At 40.3% G+C, this 25,430-nt stretch overlaps 1 protein-coding gene across 2 annotated transcripts in view; it reads left to right on the forward strand.

The window, feature by feature from the left end:
• Positions 1 to 2,502: 2,502 nt before the first annotated feature.
• SCAPER (S-phase cyclin A associated protein in the ER) overlaps positions 2,503 to 25,430 on the forward strand; it is a 142,855-nt gene continuing 119,927 nt past the window's right edge. For both annotated transcript variants that reach the window (XM_027698128.1, XM_027698129.1), the window contains exons 1-5: positions 2,503 to 2,552; positions 4,357 to 4,432; positions 7,995 to 8,112; positions 13,566 to 13,636; positions 17,785 to 17,982. In XM_027698128.1, coding sequence (XP_027553929.1) covers positions 4,370 to 4,432; positions 7,995 to 8,112; positions 13,566 to 13,636; positions 17,785 to 17,982 — 450 coding nt within the window. In that variant the 5' untranslated portion in view covers positions 2,503 to 2,552; positions 4,357 to 4,369. The remainder of the gene's footprint in view (positions 2,553 to 4,356; positions 4,433 to 7,994; positions 8,113 to 13,565; positions 13,637 to 17,784; positions 17,983 to 25,430) is intronic.

The raw sequence follows: 25,430 nt of genomic DNA on the forward strand, positions 1-25,430 counted from the left end.
GAACAAAAGAGGCTCTTTTGTTCACACCATTATTTTAACCACGTGCATAACAAATGCATCACTATTTTAAGTTAAAAGGGAGTATCAGTGAAGCTATTTTTAAATTAGAATATAAGTCATGCTATATAAAAACTTTTTTATGGGATGAACTTTCTGACTTTTCTGGAAAATCTCCCCTCCCTTCAAGCCAAATTGCATGCAGTCTGCCACAAATCTGTTTGGAGCCACTCTTTTGGTCACAAAGGAATTAATGTTAGAAGGTCATGTTCAACATGACTTCTCCTCTGTGAGATCTGCAAATGTAAATCTGGTCCTCTTAGACCATCAGCATGAGAACAGTCGTCCAGCAGCACAAAAACCAGTTTCTGAACAGTTATTTCTAGCAAGTGAAGTTATCCATTTGTTGTTTACTGTAAGTTTTTGAGATTTCTACATTTCAGTTTTATAAATCATTGCCCACCTTGAATAACCCTTAATTTTCTTTATTCTAATGCATGTCATTTATACACTATTAGATTAAATGTATTCATAGTAGTTTTATTTAGATAGGTGTCCGTTTTTGACACATTCTCCTAAATTTGTTTTTATCCCATGTAAAAATTTTAATCTGCATACGAGACAGTTGAGTCCTAAGACCTGCATGCAAAGATTACCCTTGCATTATAAAAGTTGTTGATTTTGGCATGTGGATTTGAGTAAGGGAAAAAACTGAGCAACAATTCATTTATAAAGATAATCACGTTCAAATACCCCGTGTTTGGATTTCAAAGTGACAGTCATTTGCTTTAGTAGTACCCAAATATGACTTTTTGAGTGTTCTAATTGTTTCATATGACCTCGCACAAAGTGTCCTGAGGTATTTTAGACTCTGCAGACATTACTGACCTGTTTTTCTACTTCTTTGCATTTAGTGCAGTTATTAATACATGAGGAAATAGGTTGTAAAAGGACACTCTTCTGATGTGGTGTCTGATTTGGCATCGAACCAGAACAGCAGGATTTGATGTCAGGTGTGGTATCACAGCGCTCAGCTCAGCCACACACCGAGGAGGCAGCTGTGGGAACTCAGACTGATAAATAATAATCAAGCTCATTATCAAACCATGGCAGTAGAAGGGATTTGGATGGGACCTTCATGGACCTCCTGGCTCAGCTCTCTGCTCTGATCCACGGTCAACCGATGTGTAATTTCTGAGAGATGTTGTTGCTGCTGTTCCTGGAGACTCCAACTGAAGCGTGTATGATCTCCCAGGATGTCTATTCCCATCCTTGTAGGATTTTTAATGTTTTAGAGATGACAGCCTGAGCTGTCCAGGTTACAATTTAGGCCTCTTTCTTCTCACTATTCCTGTCACAGTGAGGGAAATGGATTATTCTCTCTTTACACATTATGCTTTTACATGCTTGAACAATCCTACTCCTTTTGTCTTCTTTTGACTAAATAGATTCAACTTGTCCAGTGTTACCTTGAGAATCACATCTCCCAGATCCCATGAGGAGCGCTGGCCTCTCCACAAGCCCCACCTTTCCTCAGGTTCAGTGCCCAAGCTGGACTCAGCACCCTAAATTACACCTCAGTGATACCCCCCAGGATTAGGTCCCCATTTTGGTATTTGCCTGGATTATACATACACCCCATGTATTACACACAGTTGTTTACAGCTTTCCCAGCTCCCAGTGGAGGGGAAGGGCAGGATGCTGAGGGAGTGACCACCGTGGGCTCAGTGGTCCCATCAGGTCGACAGCAGCTGAACATGAGCCCAGGTGTGCCCAGGTGGGCCAAGGGCTGCCTGGCCTGTATCAGAAACAGGGTGGCCAGCAGGACCAAGGCAGCGATTGTCCCTCTGTACTGGGCACTGGTGAGGCCACATTTTGAATTGTGAGTTCAGTTCTGGGCCCCTCACGATACAAAGGACATTGAATGAGTCCAGAGCAAGGCGCTGCAGCTGGGGAAGGGTCTGGAGCACAAGTCCTGTAAGGGTGGCTGAGGGAGCCAGGGAGGCTCAGCCTGGAGAAGGGAAGGCTCAGAGGGGACCTTCTCACTCTCTACAGCTGCCTGAAAGGTGGTCTCAGGAGCACACGGCCTCAAGCTGCACAGGGGAGGTTTGGGTTGGACGTTAGGAGGAATTTCTTCATAGAAAGGGTGACTAGATATTGGAATGGGCTGCTCAGGGAGGTGGTGGAGTTACTGTCCCTGAAGGCGTTGAAGGAAAGACAGGACGTGGCGCTCAGTGCCACAGTCTGGTTGACAAGCCGGTGTTCGGTCATAGGTTCGACTGAATGACCTTAAAGTCTCTTCCAACCTAACTGATTCTGTGTTTCTGTGACGGCCCCTCAGGGCTGTTTCAGGGGCTGAGGGCAGGCCTGGGAGAGGAACCTGAGGAGCTCAGGGCACCGCGGGGTCAGCGCCCTGGCTGGCGGGCCGGCGCATGCGCGGGGCCGGGCGGGCGGGACCGGCGCGGGTGGCGGGCGGGCGGCCGCTGTCGGCGGGGTGCGATGACGTCATCGCGGCGGGGCGCGCGCGGACGGGACGGCGCGGCGCGGCGGAGAGCGTGAGTGACCGGCGCGCGGGGGTCGCGCGGGGCAACATGGCGGCGGGCCGGGCCCCCTCCCCTCAGCCCCTCAGCAGCACAGCCCCCGGCGGGCCGCTCCGGGACACGGCCCTGCCAGCCGGGGCAGGGACTACCCGGTTGCTACAGGCGACCGGGAGCGGTGGGGGTGGGTCAAACCGTGCAGGGAGGGCTTGCACGGCGAGGCCGGCGGGGGACGGACCGGTCCCTCCGAGCCAGCCCCGCTGGCTGTGGGGAAGCTGGGACCTGCTCCGTGTCAGGGGGACCCCGGTGCGTGTGAACCCGGCGGTCGTCGGAGCTGCCCAGGCCCACCCGTGCTCTGTGTGTGATGGAAGGGAGAGGCACACCTGGAGGGAATTTCACTGTCAGCTCTTAAAAACTGCCACATGGTGTATGAGTATTTGAATTATAAAAACTACTAGCGCCGTCCCGAGCATAAACCAGTGGTCTTCCTTAGATGACAGCGAAAATCACGGCTCCGGGAGCTGACAGCTCAGTAGGTTTCACCGAGTACTCAGGGGTAGGGACTGTCTTCTCTGCACACTTCTCTAAACACAGATTCTTGTTTCTACTTTATTCCCAAATGCACTGCAGTACTGGGAAAACACTTGGGCCCTCGGGTTTTCCCCTCAAATATATATATGTCAGTTTAATGAGCTTTTATTGCACCTTGAATATAATCAGGGTGGTTTGGTGTTCAAAAGCACAGCTTTCTAGGATACCTCAGTGTTTGAAGGTTCATGATGGGCCTGCCCTGATGCCTCAAGTGATGCTGAAGTACAACCTTTGTTTTCAAAATCGCAGCTCCCTTCATTCAGCTGCAGAACATTTCAGGTTTTATGGGTTCAGTAGGTTGTTTTAAGGCATATAAACAACTGCCTGCTTGTTGATGCAGGTTTGGCTATTTACTTTTAGAAAATTTGGCCATTTATGAGAACCACAAGATGTAATGTCAGAACAAGTGAACAGCCCACTGAAAGCAGTGTCATTAATGATAAAGGCCAACAAAATCTGACTTATGATCTGATTAAAGGTTAATCTTGTTCTCTTACCTAATTTCTGATAACGTAAAAGTGTTTTTATTTCCAGTTAGCACATGATTCCTCAGAAGAATAAGATTAGGGTGTTCATGCAGCTGTCCAGAATTTATCAACCTTAAAGCCAAGGATTAAATTTTATTTCAGAATTGTTGACACTGCTTTGGAAATGTTTGATAAACCTATAAATATTTAGTCCTGTGCACTTCTGCACTTGTGGCAATGGTTCTGTATTCACAGCTGGATAAAAGTATTCACTTCCTCAGAGCTGACTTGTGCAGGAATCATCACATTTTAGAGGTAAATGAGAACAGAAGTTTTCCATTTTATTTTGCTTCACCACTAATTGTCTGATACTGATTGTCTATTTGTCTCTGATTGGCTTTTTCTTTTTGAACTTTTCCTTTTTTCCCAGTCTTCTGTTACAGGAAAGATTATTCTCCTTGCTTCACTATTTCAGAGCAGTCCATGCAAAGATTTGTTTTAACATTTTACTATTATTTGTACTGTTTACTATCTTACTACACATACATTCACATTTTTCTATAGGGTCATTCTCTTTTTGTTTTCTTCCTGGGCCTTTGGCTACTTTTAATAAGCAGCAGTGCAAACTCTTTACAAATAAAACTATCTTCTGAAAATCTTACCATGTTCATCTGATGTCCATGACATAAATGCTGCCAACAAGCTGAAAGTAATTTTAGAAGTGGTTGAAGTGAAAATAATTAATTGCATTTGTTTTGACACAGGTATGAAAACTCAATGGGGTCGTCCAAAAATGTGATAAGTGAGCCTGTTGATGCAGAGGAAGGCTATAACATGATGGTAAGATGTTCAGCTACTATAGCAGTATATGGTGCAGTATTTTTCTACAGCAAGAAAAACTAATTTTTCATGTTAGGATTCATTGATAAATCGGTTCATTTTTACCTTCTGTGAAAGTATTGATTCCAGGAGTTGAGTAAATTTAATTGATTAACATCATAAAGGGAAACCTTCAAAAAAGGAATTTTACTGTAGAATAAATATGAGTGTTTCTTTTGTTTTTCATAGTTTCCAGTTGTGTTAGTATGTGGGGGTTTTAGCACTTATTTGTTTTAGCCAATTCCCATTTTAAACTGCTTTCATCCAACCTGTGCTGCAGTGCAAGGCCCTGATGTTTGGTACCACTAACAGAGTGTTCTTTGAAGAAGCTGAGGTTAGATGTGAAGTAATTTCCTTCAAGAATGCAGTGGGTGAAATTGGTAGTTTTGTTTACATCAATATATTTATATGTATGAACACTATTAAAGAAAGAATCCTCATAAAAGATCCTTTAATATTCATAGCCATGTAAAAGAAACAGTACAGACTAAATAACAAACATTTGCTGTTTAAGCTAAACAGTTTCTGCTCAGTCCTCTGGCTCTGTATCCAGAGCACTCTGAAGAAGGTCACTTCTTTAGGTAGTTCAGGAGCAAATAGCAGGGATTCAGGCTGAGGAAGCAGTCAAACCCCATGGGATTCAGGCTGAGGAAGCAGTCAAACCCCACGGGATTCAGGCTGAGGAAGCAGTCAAACCCCACATATCAGCATCAAACACTTGCAGAGGGGGGTGTTAAAGTTTGCTCTTGTCAAATGAAAAGACTGTTGGTACCAACCATGGCACAACAAAAGGCACTTTGGCACAATTTTCTCTTCTCAGTGGCTGTGCATTTCCTCATTGTGAACTGTGCCATCAGGGTCTCCCTGCAGGCTTTGTTGGTTTCTTTTGACTGACATTTGAGTTATGGAGATGAGAGTTTAAAGTCAGGCTCTAGTTTCGTTATACAAAGTACTTTGAAATGTCATGATGAGATACTTACACTTTCCTTATAAGCATTTCTGGCTTGTATAAAAATAAATAATTTCAAAAGTCAGGGTGGTGGGGACTAATGCAAAGTTTTGTACTCTCATGGGAGTAATGATCTCCAGAAATGAGACTGGAAAGTGGTTGTCTTGGTGGCAGCTGTGCAGAAAGGAATGTGGGGATTATAGGAGGTCATATATGCAACAAGAGAAATTCTGCTGATGTACTGGGAAGAGTTGGGTCTGACCAGGGGTTGGACTGGATCTGCAGAGGGCCCTTCCAGCCTTTGTTTTTCTGTGACTATGTAAGTTGTGCTAATTTATGTGTGATATGTCCAAAATTACCATCATTAGTGATGCAAAGGTAATATCATAGTGCAGAAAGTTCCCACGCATCATTTTGAGATGATTAAATGGAATTATCACCTGTAAGATATGCATAACCTGTCCTCAGTGTTTAGCATTGAGAAAGTCTTCCTGAAGTATTTGTGTGTGCTTTTGGACATTGTATTTCAAAGGCAGAATCAGTTGGAGACAATCTGGAAGAGAAAACCCTGAGTGCTCAGATTCAGAAAACTTGAAATCCGAGATCTGGAAAACATGAGTAAAAGGACCAAAGGAGTAGGGATGGTAAGCCTGGAAGATAGGAAGACCAATGAAGGATGAAATGGAACATAACAGCATAAAAAGTAGGGAAGAAAAATTGAAATGGTTTCCAGGTCCCCTGTGTAAGTCAAGAGTGAGTGGCCTTGTGCTGTAGGAGAGCCACAGTCAAATCTTACATAGATTGTGCTGAGTGAACACTGTCTGCTGGTGGAGAATTTGGAAGAAAAAGATGCAATAGCTGAGTAAAGATTTATTTGTTTACTCATGTCATTTTTGGCAGTTATGGATGCTGTAGATTAGCTTTACTTCCAGCTAAGGTGAGTGTTTGGATCTTTGTTGAAGATTTGAGACTAAATTAATGTAAAATAGGGTCTGAAAATTCTTCTTTTGGTTTAAATACACATTTCAGAGGAGATCAAGTTAAAATGGAGTAAGCTTTCACAAGTATTTACATTGGGAGTTTATACAGTAGTTTAAAGGGATTTAAAATAGTTATGTGACATTTGTGGGTCTTAACTCTTAGATCAATGATGGAAAGTGCATTGTTAAGCAACAGGGGATTAAAAACCCAAACCAAACTTGCCACAGCAGAAGTTATCACTTAGTAAAAATTCCTAGTGAGAAGGGGCAATTAGTTGTATAGAATAAGGATAGATTAGAGCCAGTTTTGTATAGATCCTGGGTTTTTTTACATGCTTTGTTTGGCTTTCTTTGGTCCAAAGTGTGTAATATGCTCTATTTATTACACTAGGTTTTCCAAAATGTCACTGATAGCAGTGGTATTTTTATTTTGCTCTTGCTGTGTTACCTGTGGTGTCTGTGGAGCACTAGATGGCACACTGTGACTTCAAAACAGGCAGTTGAGAACAAGTTAAAAACTTAGATAAGTAGTGAAGTAAAAGCAGTTTCTCATTTGTATTGTGTTTCCTACCACCTTAATAACTTCTAGCCACTCATCTGCTATATTCATTTTTACTGTGATTTTACTGTATTATCTTTCTAAAGATGTAAAAGTGGCTGCAGGCCTGAGCTATGTGATGGTAAGAATGAAAAGAAGAAAACTGTACCTCTTGATTAGTCTTATAAAAAATCTGTCTGTCCGTGCCTAAATAATATTTAGGTTTATGTAAGTTCTTTGTGGTTAAATTTGCCAGTGTTTAAAGCTGACTCGGTCAGCAGTTTTGTGCTATCAGGGTCCATAAGTTTATTATTACAGTTTATAGTTTGGTTTTGTTGGAAATTATTTTCTGAGGAATAATGTCACACACTGTAGAAGAGGCAAGATTTTATCTGATTGATATCTGACAGTTGATACAAATACTTTTTAATGCTTTTGGTTTCAAATGTCTTGTGATGGTGTATTTCCCAAGTGCAGAGAAATGTTTATTAGGTAAATGAAGTTCATCCTCAGTGTCTCTCATTCCATCTTTCAATAGTTGCAGTTTTGTAGTAAGAGCCCATCACAGTTGCCAGGAAATACTTTCTAGGTTCTTGTCTTCTCAGTGAAGGAGAGCTGGGGTTTTATACATGGTTCCCATAAGTCTTGTGCCTTTCTCCAGGCTCTCACCAGTCAGCCAACACAAGTATTTTGGTCTTATGCAGCTTTTATCTTGAATAATTAGTTCTAATTAACACAAGGTAATTAAAAAGTTTGTGAAGCCTACTGTGATTCTCTAGCAGCATTGGCAGTCAATTAGATGAAGGTGGTGTGGTCTAGACATATCATACTGTGGGCTGGATAATAACTCCCATGACATGTTGATGAATCACTCTGCTTATCATGCAGAAAAATGGTGGTGAGAATGGATGCATAAACCTGCTTCAGATATGTGATGAAAATTCAGCACCTGAGCATCCCACTTTGGGTGGTGTAACCACAAATTGGAGGAAATTAACGTATTGAACCCAAAATTTTTCTTTCTTGTTTCCCCATCCATGTATTTCTTGTTTTCAGGCTTCTTTCCAACGCTCCAATAGCCACGATAAAGTGAGGAGAATAGTGGCAGAAGAGGGACGGACAGCAAGGAACCTGATTGCTTGGAGTGTTCCACTGGAAAACAAAGAAGATGATGGTATGTGTTGAACAGTCTTACACCAGGGCTTTCCACTTCCATCTGTCCACTGGAGTTGTTCACCTGGAAACATTTTTTTTTACATAGGATTTCCCTTTAAAAAAAAAAAAAAAGGGTTCTGTTTAGCATACATAGAATAATTTAAAAGTTTTTTTCCAAAGTGCACCCTGTGGTTGGCAGATCACTTTATGAAACCTTCCAGCAGCAGATTAAAAATCATTTTCATTTGTCTGTGAGTAACATCTAAGTCTGTTTTCTTGTGCTGATATTATCAAGATATTTGTGTAACACAATAATATTGTCCTAAACTGATCTCTGTCAACTTGGCAATTCAGAATTGTAGGGATGGCTTAGAACAATTCAACAAATTGTTCTCTGTGCTCTAAAACAAAGGAGTTTGGAAGTTGCTCTTGGTATCACTTCAGCTTTGGTAAACAGCTGTGAAGAATCTTTAAGGAAGGGGATATGTGGGGACAGTTTTCCATAATGCAAGTCCTCAGAACAGTTTTGTTACTCTCTTGTGGTGTGATCACTTCAGGAGCCAAGAATTGACTTTTATTTTTACACTGCTCAACCTGTTCTAGATGTCAGAATGCTGTTCTTGAGGACTTCATCTCTGTTTTTGTAGCTCACATGTCCCTGTGCAGGTGCTGCTGCTTTTAAGTGTCTAAAAGTCAATTTATTTGTGCTGTGAAGGTGTTTGACCACTGGAATCAGTTGCCTGGAGGAACTGTGGGCACTCATCTTCCTTGGAGATGCTCAAAACCTGCCTGGACATAGCCCTGGGCAGCCTGGAGGTTGGACTAGATGATCTCTAGAGGTTCCTTCCCACTTCAGCTGCTCTGTGATTCTGCCAGTGGAAAAGATATTTTAAGAAATGTCTAAGTTGCAAGATAATTAACCCTATGTCTGCTGCAAAATTTAAACTGTCTTTAAGCAGAATAGAGTTGGGGCCCAAAGTACTTCCAGATTCCAAATTGCACTTTTGGGGAAGGTGGTGATATGAAGGAGTGTATGTGAAAGGAACATGCAGTGTATTTCTGACAGTATTTTTGAGCAACTTGTGAGTTGATTCACTTTCTGTTTAAAGAGTCTGTTCCATTGTTGCCTGTAATATTCTTTTAGAAACTTTAAGACTTTTTCCTTTAAAACCACTGTCTGTGATGATGTGTAGATGAACGTTTGCTCTAACAATCCCTGTCAAAACATGAAGAATGAATGTAAAAGTGACCTTTAGGTTCCATTAAATAGTGGTTATGTATAATAATTAAAATCCAAGTAGCTGTATTCATTTCCTTCTTTTGGTCGTATTAGCACCATTGTAATTTTTAAATTGGGGCTTTCTTCTTGTTAGAATCTCATCATTAAATCATAGGCTGACCTTTCTGCACAATGCAAGGGATCTAATGATAATTGCCTGATGGAAAATTTCCCTGTGGAAAGGAACTTGTGGTTAGTGAAAGTCTGCAAAGCCAGATTCTTTATCTCTTGACCCTTGCTTGGCATGGAAGGTGTCTGTGTTGGTGTCACTGAGCTCTGATTCATTGTGTGCTGATCTTCCAATATGTATTGTGTCCCTGAGGGATGATCCAGAAATATTATGAATTAGGACAATTCTGGCTCTTTCAAGGGTTGTGTGAATCAGGCCAGAGGTTTGGGTTTCCTGAGCCAATCCTGCCACCCTTCTGTCCAAAGCAGAATTTTGTCTTTGGGCAGTTTCTTCTGCTGTGATGTTCAGAGGTATTGCTTTGGCAGCCCCAGTGTGTGATTTAACATTTTAAATTATATGCTGGTATTCATTAGGAGATTTTTTTTCCAGAAACAGTGAGGATATGAGGATTTTTTTGTAGAGGGTTTATAAATTAAAATGCTGGATTAATTTTTTCCATTTGTATCCTTTTCCTATTTCCTTTAAAAATTGTGTGCTTGTGTCCTTCTTACCATTTAACTCCTCCTCTGAGAGACTGGTGTTTTTATATAGAGTATATGGGCAAAAGGGCAATAATGAAAGAATTGCAATCAAAACCTTCTAATTCCTTGATGGAAATATATAGTTCCTGCCAGTGAGAAATATTTCCTTAAAAAGGAAAGAGATTTCTGGAATGACAGGTGACACTTCTGTTGCATGTTTTGGAGCAGCAAGCACCCTAGTTATGTCAGATCTGAAATTCTAGTTATGAGTACAGATCAGTGACATTGCAGAGGTTTGACACTTAAATGCTAAGAGAAAGTAAGATACCTTTGGAACTTTGAGATGTGCAAAAAATTGGAAAATCTTGTATTTGTCACTGTTCTCTTCTTTTTTCCTATTTGTTTAATATCACTTGGGTTCTTGCCATGTAGAATTCATTTGCAGACTAAGCATTTCAGGGTAAGGAAACATATTTTATTGGTTGAAAGGTACCTGGCACACTTTGGGGAACCTGCAGTGTGTTCCACTGCTTTAACAAGAGCTGCTGCAGCAAGTGGGTCTTGCAGGATGTGATGAAAGTCATGAAACTTGGCTCCCTTTGGCCACGTAAGGAATTGGAAGAGTCCTGACTGCAAACATTGTGTGAGAGCCCTGGCAACACTGGATCTGATTGGAACTGGCAGAAGGGAGGGGGATTCTTTGAGGCTCATAAGTTTCAAACCTTTAATTTTACTGGAATGAATGGGAATCCAGTTTAGTGCTGGTAGGTGAATACAGGGCCATTATATTCTGTATGAAACAGTGACAGTGATTTGTGAAAGTAATTTTGTGCTGCAAAATACATTGCTGTAATTCAATCTGGAGGGGTAAAAACATGGAGAGTTTTGTTATATCCATGCTTGAAGGCAGATCCTTAGCAATGTACAGTTAGAAAAATAGCATCTACTACTGCTCTACAAACTTGTAAGAAAACTTCAATGTGCTTCCTCAGCTGAAAATTATCATCCCTGCTGAAGGTCTGATGATGAACAGTGTCAAAGACAGTGAAACAACACCTGCAGCTGCTCTCTGCCACAACCAGGACAGAAATGAACGCTGGGATTAATTACTAAATTTGAAGGCAATTCTCACACTTCTCATACCAGTAAAACTATCCAAACCCAAGAGATGAGCAGCGTGATTGTTGAGATTTTCATTATAAAAGATACCTTTGAAAGTAGGTTATCAGTGGGGGTTTTTTGGCAGATATGGCACCTCAGCTTTTTGGACAGGAAGTCTTCACAAATCATAAACCCTGTGTGCTTCATATTTAATCACCAGACAGGGAGGAAATGGGCTTCCAGTGTAAAATATGGCTGTAGCTCCCTGAATGCTGCAAAACTTTGCTACTTTATATATTTCACATGGGCAACTTAATAGCTAATGAGATGCTCATCTTGGGTCACTGTTGTTCTCTCCTTACAATTCAGTAAATTCCTAGCAGGTGTCACTGAGGTCTGTGCATCTCACAGCAATGCCAGCACGGTGTAGTTACACCCCAGTTACACCCCAGTTACAGCCCAGTTACAGCCCAGTTACAGCCCAGTAGTCCCTGAACACACAAATAACCCCTGAGCAGTGCTCTTGTGCTCTCACTGCTCGGGAATGTAAAAGGACAAAAGCAGAAACCTTTGAATAACCAGAGTCGTTATTGTAAGAAAAAGAATAACAAAGCCTGGAAATGTGGCTGCTGCTGCTGAAATGCAAAATGTTCTGGCCTTAAGAAAGTTAGTCCTTGCCCCATACTATATTTTAAGTTTGCAAAACCTGCTGTATACATAAGTTTTGTTTTCTCTACGTGTCTGCCTCATATGGAAAGTGCCTGAAAACTTGCTTTTGTCTTTACAGGGGACTTGTTCAGACATTTCCCAGTTCTTAGATGATGGATTGTTACTCTGGTTTTTATAGAATCTGAGACTGCAACTTTATGTGTTCATCTGCCCTTTTAAAATGTTAACATATCCATATTTGTTTGCAAACCTTTTCCCTGTGCAAATCCTGTATGCCATTGCATTCCAATTGTCTTTGCAGAATGTAAATCACATCAGAAGAGAGACACTGGAGATTGAAATAGTTCAGCTATTCTGACACAGAGCTATTCCACATTTTAAGTTTTTTAATGACTAGGAAGATTTTATACCTACAGTAGCTGAATGACTTTTTTCCTGAATGCTGCTGAATTGATTTCAATGTATTAGTTTGTGTCTGTTGTTTCGGCTAATGTAGAATTTAAAAAATGAATTATCAAGCAAATAGTTTTTAATTTGTTTTAAATTAAAAGCCTTGTTGCCTGGAATAGCCAGTGATACAACCCAGCTGTGCAAACCAGCTGTACAACTGCCTGATGGAGACAGGTTTGCAGCTGTTTTCCATAAGCACAGCAATGTAAAACAGCTGGGCTGCGTTAGGGAATTTGGCCTCAGAACTGTTAAAAACTCAACTGGACAATTCTGCAATTCAAGAATGATCTCGTGGTCTAGGGGAGGACCATATTCAACTAATGCATTGATTTGCTTGGCTTCATCCAGCTAAATAATCTTGAAGCTTTTATTTAGATGTAATCTGTGCTAGAGAGCTCTCTTGCCATGGTTACTATTTTGTCTTAGCTATCTTACATTTTTGGTAATTGGATCCTATGATTTTCATGTTGAGCAAGTCAGATACTGAGCTGGAGGAATAAAATTTTTCATATTACCCCCCAGCAAATCTCAAAGATTAAGTGCTGACAGATCAGGTTGGTCTGGGCTAACACAGATTTTTCTATGCCAAGATAACTCTAAATCAGTGAATTGCCACCACCACAGCACTGAGGCCTGGAATCCTCCTTTCTGGGGGTGGGCATTTAAACTGATTTTGGAAGCAGAGTTGCTGAAGTCACTTTGTATAAGCAGTGAAGGGAGGCAGGTACCTTTGAGAGGGCATTTCAGATCTTAAGGGGACTGACTTGTCTTCTGGGAATGTTTTTCTCTCTTTCTTTGGCTCCCTGAATGTCGGTGAACTAAATCCAGGCCCAAGTTCTGTTTTTCCCTGTCTTTCTTGGCAGAAAATACTTAATCTACTGGTGGGTTGAACAGTTCCAGAAAAACTAAATTATTACATTTGTTTTTCCTATCAAATACATTTCTTGTTTTAATTCTGTAATATCTGATCAAACAGTCATTCAAGAGAAGACTTTTTTTTAAATCTGCATAGAGAACTAGTATCATATTTGACATGTACATTGAAATGATATGATTTTCAGAGGCACTGAACACTCAAAGATAGGTTATCTTTGTTTAATGAAGTCTGTAATTCTTACCTATCTTGTATTTTTTTTTCCTTTTTGAGTGTTTTCTGGCATTATCCACATTCTGAACGGTGGGATATATATTTGGAATATAAAATTTGCCCAACCTCTTAACTCAGAAATTGTGCCCCTCTCAGTACGTTGCCAGATGAGATATGAGTGCTCTATTTAATTAAAATCACTGCTGTTGATTAAAATGGTTGCTTCCCCCCACAGGAAAATCGAAATGGCAGTCTGGTGGAAAAACAAAGAGGGTGACTCAAGGAACACACAAGACTGCAAAACAGGTATCTGCTCATTTTTTATTGTGACATCAAATGGATGACATCAAAATGTTTTCCTCTGAGATCATTGATACATTATTGGCTGAATAATACCTGTCCAAAACTGTGCACATGTTGTATTTTTAAAGCATACAGGTTTCAAAGTCAAGAATCCAGAAGTTAAAATTGCCAGAATTTAGGTTATCTTCCTCAGCCTTTGCTTTTGGCCCTTCCTAGCTTCTGGATGCATGACTTAAAGTTATTTTGAGGAAAGTGCTGTTCAGTGAAATGCTACAGGATATTCTTCCTGTAAGCATGCTGCTTGTACAAGGGCTGCCTTTCTCCCCAGTTTCTAATTTGAGGAAATGCTCTTATTTGAAGTCATTATACCCTATTTGGGAAAAAAGTCCAGGTGAGTAAAATTTCCAAGAGTTATGACTGCAAGACAAGTCTGAATGAGAAGTGTAAAGAAGAAAGTGCTCTTATTCATGTTTTTTTTTCTGTGTGACTGACAATCTTTATTCCATTAATAAAGTAATATCTCAATGTTTCCTTGTGTTTCATATTTTTAACCACTGTTTTTCTTTGATTAATGGATTTGGCCATTAGTATGGCTTTAGCCATTTAGTGTTTTGTGGCAGTCTGTCAGAATTTGACAATAAAGCATATGGAAGACGTTATTTTTTGAAAAAAGAAAGGGTTTTGCTTCCATAGAGACGTATTTGCATGTTTAAAACATAAACATGTTATTTTTGCAGTTTAATTTAGTAACTATTCACCTTGTATTCTCTCTTCTCACACTGTGTGTTCTGGTTTCCTTGTCTGTGAGGACTGATTTTGATTGGTGTAGTTGGGGCTCCCTGTAAGGGTTTACCCTCAGAATCTTTAGGGTGTGAGAGTCCTGTGCTGCACAGTTTGGGTTCTGTCTGTTTTGGGGATTATGTAAATACTGAGTTTTCAGGAGATTGCTGTTCACTGGCTCTGTGTGGGATTGCTGTACTAGAACTGTCTTGTAGACACAATGCATTCCTAGTGGGTGCAATTAAGGGTTGAAATGGAGTGCTGACTGTCTGTGCATCTTGGCTTTTCACTTTGGCATTCAGCACCTTTACTTCTGCTGCTTTTCAGACACTTGATACTGCTGTAATTGGTGGCTTTTTTTTGTTGGTTTTGTTGAGTTTTCAGTTTTAATTTTCCTTTACATATGAATGGGCCACTAATCTCAAGAAAATAAACTTACAAGAGCTCTTTCATATGATCTTATCAACCTCATCTTCCTTTCAGTAGAGTGCTGGCAAATCTACATTCAGTAAATTTTGGCATCCTGAGAGCAAAAATATACACTTCATACTTTCCAGAAGTCCAAGGCAAGTTACTGTAACTGTTAGAAAAAAAACCCAAATCAAAACAAACCAGAAAAAACCACCAAGAGGGATTCAGTTTTAACATCACTTTAGTCATCCCCACTGGGTTAGTTGGGATGGAAGGGGGGGTATTCCCATGTTTCTTAACTTCAAAGGTACAAAAGCTCTGCATCTTCTGCAGTTGAAGGTTTGAGCTATCACTGCAAGTTAAAATATTATTTCTAACAACAAACCACCAACTTAATACTACTTTAAACTTGTGTTTACAAGAAATCAGGTAGTTTAGAGGGTTTCATCCTTTCAGAGGTCTTCTGCTGGAATATGGGTAACTGTAAATGTTGCTTAGGTTTTACTGAGACCCTGAAAACTTGCTTACAGGGTAATAATGGAACTGCAGCAACCCACAGAGGTGTTACATGTGCTGTTTTCCTCATTAAAATATGCCTGACATATAAGAGAGAAGATAAATGGATGCCAAATACAGCAGATGGATAACATTTATTGCTAAATATCAAAACATGTTCCATGGCACCATCTTTTAAAGATACATTTGAAAATGCATCTTGCAAATAGTAGGAATTATGCATCGCTACCATTCCAAAACAACCTATCCTTTGGATTAACAGTATTAGCTGGATGATGTAAATCTATTCACTTTATTAAGGTCACATTTTATAAATACAGGCAGCACCAGGTAACAAAGTTATTTTAATATAGCTGTTTATGATTTTCTATTTATGGTTGCATCGTTATAAACTGTAGTTTCAAGGAGCTGTAAATTAGCCAGTGTAAGTTTTGCTTTAAAGGTTTATATACAAGACCTCAGCTAAGGAACATCTTTTCTCCAAGCAGTTTGTTCAGAGGGGGCTGTGGTGCCATAGAAGAAAAAATATGAAACCTCTCTGAAATTCCTGTTCATTGGTGGTTTATGACACGTGTGTTTTCTGAACGTGGCTCTCATGCACACATTGGCTGGGGTTCACCCCGAGTACACTCGGAGCACTTTGAAATCTAAGAGTAGCAGAGATGTTGGTGTGATGGTAATAAATCAGGTTCTCATTTTCCCCCTTCTTACAGAACAATTGGCATCTGAACACAAATGCAGGTGAGAGCATAACCATTTTGACAGCAATTACAAAGTGGAATTTGTGTAATGACGTGTGGTACAGGACAAAAAAGGCTTGAATCCCAGCCAGTTATTTTGCTAATTGCAGTATTTCTAGTTAATGATTAGATATTCTAATTATAAACACTGTGCATTGACTTGTGCAGGGTTGGTTTTGATTGTTTTTATTCAATCACCAAAAGCAGAGTTTTTAAAATGGTATTTTGCAGTAATCCCTACAAGTGAACTGTAGTAAGAATTATTTCTCTAGTTCTGTGTCACAGTGGATCAGTGCATCAAGACTGCATTGAAGGTGCTATTAAAATAAATACATTAATGAAAAAAGCCAATCCAAACCAGACTATTTTAACATGTAGCTAATACTTCCATCACAAAATGGGACACAGTTGGGTGTCACTTTGGGTTTACTGCAGGTGCTTCCACCTGGCTATGAAATGCAGAAGCTTATGGAAGTCTGCTATGGCAGCAGGATTTTTCTGTGTTTTTTTCTGTTGTGGTAGAGAATTTCAAGTTAAATAAAGGCAGTGTCATGAGGCCAAGTGCTGGTTTGGTATTTTCAGCCAAATAAATGTGCTTCAGAATCCTTGGGAATATCCTGTGCAGATGAGTGACTCTGTCAGGGAGATGTATCCCCACGTGGGTCACTGAGCTGTGTGCACAAGGTCAACAGATGCCAAGTCATAGAATCATTAAGGTTGGAAAAGCCCTTTAAGATCATAGAGTTCACCCATTAACCCAGCACCACTGTGCTACCACTGATCCATGTCCCCAAGTGCCACATCCACACCTCTTTTTGAACACTTTCAGGGATAGGGATTCTATCCCTGGGAATCACCATTCATCTCTGGTGATCCCTGGGCAGCCTGTTCCAGTGCCTGACCACCCTTTCAGAGAAGAAGTTTTTCTCAATATCTGACCTAAACCTCATCTGGCACAACTTGAGGCCATTTCCTGTTGTCCTGTCACTCCAGTCTCAGTAGGCAGCATCCACAGCCTTTCCCTCATGCACTGAGCAGGTCACCTGGAAAAATGTAACACTGAGGCAACATAACAATGCTTCCAAGTAGGAACGTGGTGATTCCTGTGTGTGCCAGCATTTGTGAAGAGCTTTGGCTGTTCTCCCTGTGCACCCATCACATTTAGGGTGTTGGCTGTCCCCTGCATCTGTGCAGCAAAGCAGCACTGGATCAGTCAGTCTGTGTTTTAGGGCCACATCAGCATTTCACTGGCATTAACACTCACAGGTTAGAATGAGGGTTAAAAACAATAATGCCACATGTAATGTCTTGGTAATAGAATGTGCCTGTGATGGGGTATTGCTGGTATGTTTATTAATGAAATGTTATTTTCATCTCTGGATGCACACACGTGTCAGAATAAGTAATACAGGATATGTAAATAGAAAATGTAACTTTCCAGTGTGCTGAGGGGCAGAGTATTACGTACTGTTGAGCAATGCAAATATTATAAATTTCAAAGAAACAGAATCTAACTGTACATAACTGCTGCCTATATTTAAGAAAGCGTGTTTTAAGTCAGAGGGTTGATACCCTCTTCTTCAGTGAAGAAGTTCTTGTTTACAAGCGTTTCTATATGTTTAAAAAACGTGTGTTGCACAGAAACCCAACCCCTTACCATACTCCTGTTTGTTGTTTCCCTTTTCCCGTGTATCTTGTTTTCAGAACGCTACCCTAGACTGTAAATTAACAGCAGCAGCAGCTGGAGATAAAAACTTTGACAAAAGCCCAACGAAAACAAGGCAGCCTCGGAAGGTTGATCTGCGGGCTCGGTACTGGGCATTTCTGTTTGACAACCTGCGCCGGGCGGTCGATGAGATCTATGTCACGTGTGAGTCGGATCAGAGTGTGGTGGAGTGCAAGGTAAGGCTGCAGCTGTGCTTTCTCCTTCTCACGTGGCTTCTTTGGGGCTTTTTTTATACTTTAAAACAAAAGGTAAATGAGGAATTAGAGCTTCAGAAACACGTTACTTTTTGATTTGTATTTTCTGAAGGCTGATGGTGTATGTATTCATATTTAAGAAATGCTCTCATATTGTGCAGTGACAATTTTTTGAAGTGTGTAAAACTTGTGATGCACGTGATATTATTAGATCTCAGTATTTTGGTGAAATCAAATTTTGTTTATTGAGTTCTGAGTTTGTTACTTTGCTGACTGAACACTGATTTATTTTTCCCTGTAGGAAAAATACTTTTAGTATTTTACTGTAGGTGGCACTGTTGTGGTTCAGCCTTTTTCACATTTGTTTGCTTCCTGTTAAGTGGCTTAATTACACCCTGCTCCCTTTCTGCAGTGATAGTTATCACTCTTCAAATTTTCTCTTTGTTCAGAAAATGATTGGTTGTTGAGTATAAGCAATGTCTGGTTGGGATGTCACTGTAAGTCACTTCCCAGTTTCAAATAACCTGTGTTTGTAATAGCTTGTGCATCTGTTTTACATTTTATTATGATTTTCTAGTAGATCTGCAGAAATACCCTTGTCATTTAATAAAAATCACTCATTCTTTAGAAGTCGAATTTATCACAAGCATTAAGAGAAGCCAGAGTATGTTATAAAAAGAAATGTTCAAGATATTGCTTTGTTTTCATATTAAACATGGCTGAAAACTCAACACATTCTGGAAATGATTATCTAATCACTGTAAAAAATTTCATATATCAATTTAAGTAAACTTTTTCCTTATCCTGTGCATCTAGTTCTGTGCTGTAATCAGACACGGCCAAATGGACTCTGAGATTAGCGTACAAATCCACTTCATTGGAAGCAGGTTTGAAAGCTGAACAGTAGCTAAAGGCTTCCAAGGCACTGGTTGGTCTAATACAATTTACCATTTTGTTACTCAACTGTCTTCCTGCTCAGGAAACTTCTCCATAGAACTTTTTGCTTTAAGAAAATCAGCCAGCCTTGAACTGTAATTAGATTAGCATTTGAAACTTTTGTGGCTGAAAGGACAGAAGCGTATTTGTGTCATTATCACATCTTTTTGGGGTTAGATGTTGTTCAACATTTTAATCAGGCTGCTTCAGCTGCTCTGGGCTGGAGATGCTGCGTAGCCTGAGAGAAAAGTCTTCATTTTAGCAGACACCTGGCAATGATGTCTTATCTGTGTGGACCAGGTTACTTGTTTGCAAAACAAAGGTGGAAAAAAACAAAAATGAGGACGCAAGGCAGTCCAGTGCCATCTGTTGTAGGACTTATGTGGCATTCATGTTACTCTTACCTTTTAAAAGATCTTTTTTCTCAGCACAAAAGTGGCCTTACCTGAGCATCTGGAATATGTGTTTCTGCTGTGGTCTTTTATCTCTGGGATTTTCTTTTCCAGATTGCTGTTAAATGATCATGATTATTCTTTTGATAGATTACTAATATTTCTGTTAATTAAGATATGGAGGATAAAACTGTTTAGTCTTGCAAATTATTATTACTAATAATGTTTCATTTTTGTCAATTCTATTTATTGTCATTATTTTGTGATGGTTTCAACCGATGCAGTTCAGTGTCTACCAGAGATGAGGCTGTCAATGTTTGTAACTAATCTCCTACAGCAGGGTGTCTTAGCTTCTGTGTTTTGAAAGAAATGCTTTGCATAGCTCTTAATAGACATTTTAAGTACTATGTACATGGGCTTCAACTAGGGGTTGATCAAACTCATCATTAGTGTGGAGATGTGTTTTAATAATGGGTGGAATATCAGTGATAGCAAACAACAGATCCTTGTGCATACTGTGAGTCGTCTTCACCTCTGATAATGAAAAGGCAGTGCTTGCAGTCCTTCACCAACTGAAATATCTTGTCTAAGTGCAGCTTTCATATTACGGAATATATAGAAGGTGTTTACTCTAGTATCTCAACCTTTTAAGAGTTCATAAATCAAGTCTGAGAGTTCAGCTGGCAAATGGTATTGACTAAGAAGCACTTGTGTGACATTTTCTCAAAAATTCATGCAGCTTAATAGAGGGCCTGTGTCCTGTGTTAGAATTAGCTTAACTCAGTCTTTGGTTTGATGACTACAGTTTGTCCATGTGGGACTCAGTTCAGGTAAATAATCATCATTTGCTTGTCTAAAACAGTTGTTTTACTGCCTTGGCTTTGGTAGCCCTCGAGACATTGTTACCATGTTATTCCCAAGGTTTCATACTTTGCATTGGCTGTTCTGATAGTTCCTGGTCAGGTCTTGGATGATCTCTGGTTGTGCCTTTTCTTGTGACTTGAAAACATTGGAGCAATGAACCGGATCTGCATTCCCTGTTTGTGTCAGCTGGGTGTCCACTGGTGCAGGAGTGATGTGTGGGACAAGGTCCTGCCTGTTATTCCAGGGACAGCTCCAGCACTGGCTGTGCAGGACTGGGAGGATGCAGTGTGATTTCATACCTCTGGCTGAGGTGTATGGGAATAATGGCATAATGTGAATTCTGTGTGCTCTGATGAGGTATCTCCCTGACTCTGCTGAATGATGTGGATGTGGCTTGGCAAAATATGTTACACTTCACTGGCAGGAAAAGAATGTCTGTAGTGGGTATTTTCCTTTTGTTAGGGTTTTGGACTTAGGGGGCCAGGTGTGATGCAGTCTTACAGTGTGTCTTGTCTGTCCTTGCATAGCCATGATTTCCCTGCAATAACTTTTAATATCAGTGAACCAATTTAAGTTAATTTAGTCATTATAGATTTTTATGAGGGTGGGTGACTAGCTTGGAAGAAGACATCCTGCTAAGGTTCACAGTGCAGAAAAAACTGCCCCTCACTCTTTCTTAGGCACCAGGGAATTCAGAGAGGGAACAAGAGAACAGGAACACACCAGCTGAGGGAAGAGGGACTGTGTGTGAGGTGGGGTTTTGGTTGGTTTTGGTTTTTCATAAGAATGTGTTGTTGTGCATGTCAGGATGTCACTTCTGGCATAAGAGAAATCAGAAAGGAGAACATGGAAAACAGGCTCCACTCCACCTACAGTTGGCAGAACTACTTTGACTTTTTTTCCCTGATGGTTTGTTGTGGGTTTTTTGTTTGTTGGGTTGTGGTTCTTTAAATTATTTCTGTTTGGGCAGGAGGAGTTAATTCTTATACTTTTTCCATTTTTATGTATGACAGTACTGGTCTTCTGAATATTTTGATTTTAAGATGAAGATTCCTTTCGTAACAAACTTTTACTAAAGCTCATGCTAAAAATGGGATTGGATTAGCTTCACTTTCCTGTTCTTTTTTGCAAACTTTTTATACTACATAGAAAAGTATCCAGTGGTTAAAATGTTACAGGAGATGCTAACAGACCTGTCAGCTCAGTTACAAATGGATTTATGCACTTCTGCTGTACCTAAAGCATTGAGAGGATTTTGGCAAATGAGAAATTTCACGTTACCACATTTACTTTTCGGGCTCATTCGACAGAGTATCCTGTTAGCCCTTTTCATGAAGTACCATTTTTATTCTTACTACTGGACATAGGTGGGAAATAATATTAAATAAGAAACCAAAATGGTTACACTGTTAACCTCTCTTTCATTGTTTTTTTTTAAGTGGGATTTTGAAAAATTCTTTCAATTAAAATGTATTGATATTATCAAAAAATTCCTTTGTTTTGACTTTTTAAATGATATCTCCTCAAGCTTCTGTCCTGGTCAAACAGGCATGTGCTGTTCTAGTGAAACATTTTAGTTGTATAAAGATTGTCTTAAAAGGAGACCCATAGAAAGATGAAATATGACAACTTCTGCATTTAAAATAATCACATTAACCTGGTATAAAAGTGTTAGTTGCATTTTTTGGTTATTTTGTGCCCTCTGCTCTCCTGTATCCTTACAAGCTGGTATAGTTTTATTGATTATGTTGTCACTGAGGATAATAGTTTGATGCTCCCAAATGGGAAAGGGCTCCAGTGGCTGTTTGTGGTTGAAACTGCAGACGGGAGGGTTGTGGTGAGGATCCAAACAGTGGGAATGTGTGTAAGAGGATCACTGGCTGTGTGTATTTCCTCTCAGCTTTGGGCACTGCTGAAGTTGGTATTTTGCTATTGATTTGGAATTGAGAACTCTCAAATCATGTATATAGATATATAGATATGGCTTGAATGCTTTGTATATAAAGATAGAATGAACATGGTTGAATAATTTCTGAAATAAATCAAGAGTTCTGAAGTTTAAGCATCGTCTTACTGTACATAAATCAGTTTGTGCAATAGTGATAAAAGATTAGATATATTCTAGTTGATTTGGCTATAACTTTTTTTCCTCCAAGGATGAAATGACAACTTCAGCTGTTTTTTTCCTTTCAAAAAAGCTGAATTTCATTACATAAAAATCTAAATCTGTATTCCTTTTAAGTTGTTGTTTAGCATTACTCAAAGGTTGTACAGTCTTTTGTCTTTTCACCTTTATTTCTGTAAGGTTTTGGCCAGGGTAGATTCTCTCCTTGTTTCTAAAGCTCATGGATACATTCTTAAATCAGCCTAATTCAGTGGAAACAGTTCAATTGTGCTTGAGATTCTTATTCCCACTTATGAAATGGAAAATTCAGCAGGGAAGTTCTGTTGTTTTGCTTCTCACAGGCAGTACAGGGTACCCTAAAGAGCCTGGTGAAGCCTTTCCCTTAAAGGATTTGACACATTGCACAAGGTTACGGGAAAGAACCAACTGAATCAACTCTGGCAAGGGCCTTTCAATCAGGGGGATGTCTGTGAGTGAGGTCCAGGTGATTGAGGCCTCCCAGAAGCTGAGGAGCCTCTTTGAGGGCTGTTTTTGGCTCTGGGTGTGTAAATTCTCCTGGTTTATCTCTGCACACAGACTGAGACCTGGGCTCATCCCCTGTTTGATCACTGGCTCTCAGGACAGCCTGTTCTGCCCCAGGAGTGTGTCAGGAATGTGCGAGGCTGCCACTGCCCACTCACAAAACCCACACCTTCCAGTTCTGCACTGGGACACAATTACCAAGGGGGTGTTTATATCTTCATAAATAAATACCCTGTGGCTGTCTTGTGGCAGTCCATGTGCAGTGGTCTCTTTTCCCAGGCAACTCTCAGCAAGACAAGAGAGCTCTGTCTTAAGCTGTGCTAGGGGAGGTTTAGGTTAGATATTAGAAAGAATTTCTTCACAGAGAGGGTAATCAGACATTGGAATGGGCTGCCCAGGGAAGTATTGGTTCTCCGTCCCTGGAGGTTTTTAAGATGAGGCTGGATGTGGCACTTAGTGCCATGGTCTAGCAACTGCAGCAGCAGTGGATCAAGGGTTGGACTTGATGATCTTGGAGGTCCCTTCCAACCCAGCTGATTCTATGATTCTATGAAATCTCTTTGTGAGCATTCCTGCCTCTCTTTGGGCATTTACTTGTTCATCGTTGTCATCTTCCACAGAGGAGTCAACAGAGAAGGACAGGAAAAGTGGTTAAGGACTGGGCAGTCAGTCTCCCACATGAAAAGGGATGAGATCTCTCAAAACAGTCATCTGTCCTGAAAAGCCAGATACTGAAAAGCTGGCATGGCTTTTAGTTGACAGCCTGGGTATCCCTATTCCTGCCTCTCCATCCTTTGAATCTGACATATATATATATATATATATACACACATATATATATATATATACACACATATATATATACTTCAATTTTATGTGATTAAGTCCATGCATGTGCTGCTGCACTAATTCTTAGGGAGAAGATTTCCTTTGGTAATGGTCATGCTCCTCCAGAGCACATCCTTGGCAGACAGTGGGTTGAGGCTGCTGTGTTGGAGGTCAATCACTGAGGGACAACTGAGGTGCATTTAACACATGGATCTAAGAGACCTTGTGCTTTTTTAAAATGTTATTTACCTTCTACTGAAGTTGATATAATGAGAGTCCTTTGGCTGGAGGAGCTGCTTCCTCTCATCCTTTCCCAAAGCTGTAAGAACTGCTTTGGCAATCACATTTGTTGAACCTAACCCCAGAGCTGGCTTTAATTATCTGTAATTCAACTGTAGGAAAAGGCTACAAGGAATTTTTTAAAGCAATTTTTGTGTCAAATTACTGAAACACCCAGTTAACCTTGAAAATTTGAAGAAAGAAGGAAGGAACTTAGTTTGTGTGCTAAAAACATACTCCATTACAAAAATCCGGAGTTTGCTTTGGTAAATACATAATCTAAAATATTAGGTATAGATAATGAAACAGTATAAAGCAGTCACAGTTTGTAAAATAGAACAGACATTTCTAGCTTTGAGAATAAGATAAAGTTCAGCTGTGGTGACTGATGCACATGCTGCTGTTTTGGGTTGTAGCACCGTTAAAATCCCAGTCTTCCATATCTTCCCTGTTTCCCTCCTCCTTGTTTGAGAGTGGGTGAATAAATGGAGAAGACAACAATTCAGAGCTGTTAAGGCATTTCCAAACAAAGTGAATGTTGGTTTTGAATGATTATAATGGGCCTATCTAGGATCCAAGTCCTGACTGGGCAATACAGGATTATTCTGATGTAGCTGCTCTTAGAGGTCCATATTGATTACAAAGTAATTTATACGATCATCCAGTTGAAGAGACTAGAAATACAACTTTCAAATAAATACATAGAAACCAAAGTAATGACTGAGAGCTGGAGAAAAGAAGCAAAAACACAAAAAGGACTTTTTGACATGCAGAACTATTGATCAGAGAATTGAACAGAACAGGGAGGAGAAGGAAACGGGAGTGTGACTGATTCTAGTTTTATGTCACTGATTTTCCTTTAAGTGTTGTTTTTTAGCAGTCCTGCTTTCTTATTTAGTTTGAACTGTCTCTTTAAAAATTGGATGGGACGGATATGACCTTGAAAAATAATGAGATTTAAAATTGTTCTGACTCCGGTGCAGCCACAGTCTACCCCATAAAGGTTCCTTTTTGTCAGCACCTTCTCAAGTGGTACACGTTTCCCCTGGTTCAGCACCACAGGGTATATCTGCTGCCCTCGGTGCCGTGGGTGAGCGGCAGAGCTGTATTGATGTCCCGGAGCCCAGGGCCCGGCACGCCGGGATTGTGTGTCAGGAGGACAAAGGGATGGCGCCGACCGGCCGCTCTGCGCGCCAGCCACCAGAATTAATTACAAACCAATCGAATCCGTTGCAGCCAATTGGTAAACTAATTGGTAATTTTAGCTGTACATCTATATGTAGTTATCTGCAGGCCTGTAACGGCGCTTTCAGAGCCACTTTTGTTCTGCTTCATCCTGCTTGACAAAATGGCCCTCATGGCTTTAGGGAGAAAGATGTGCATCAGTGACTATGGGGCCGCTCCAGCTGCTTGTCTTGTTTGTATTCCCTTGTTCATAAAACATGGCTCGGGTTACAGCTGCATGGGGCTGCTCTGATCATTTC

Source organism: Neopelma chrysocephalum, unplaced genomic scaffold, assembly GCF_003984885.1.
Source record: "Neopelma chrysocephalum unplaced genomic scaffold, ASM398488v2 Primary Assembly neopelma1_124, whole genome shotgun sequence".
Classification (NCBI taxonomy): Eukaryota; Metazoa; Chordata; class Aves; order Passeriformes; family Pipridae; genus Neopelma; species Neopelma chrysocephalum.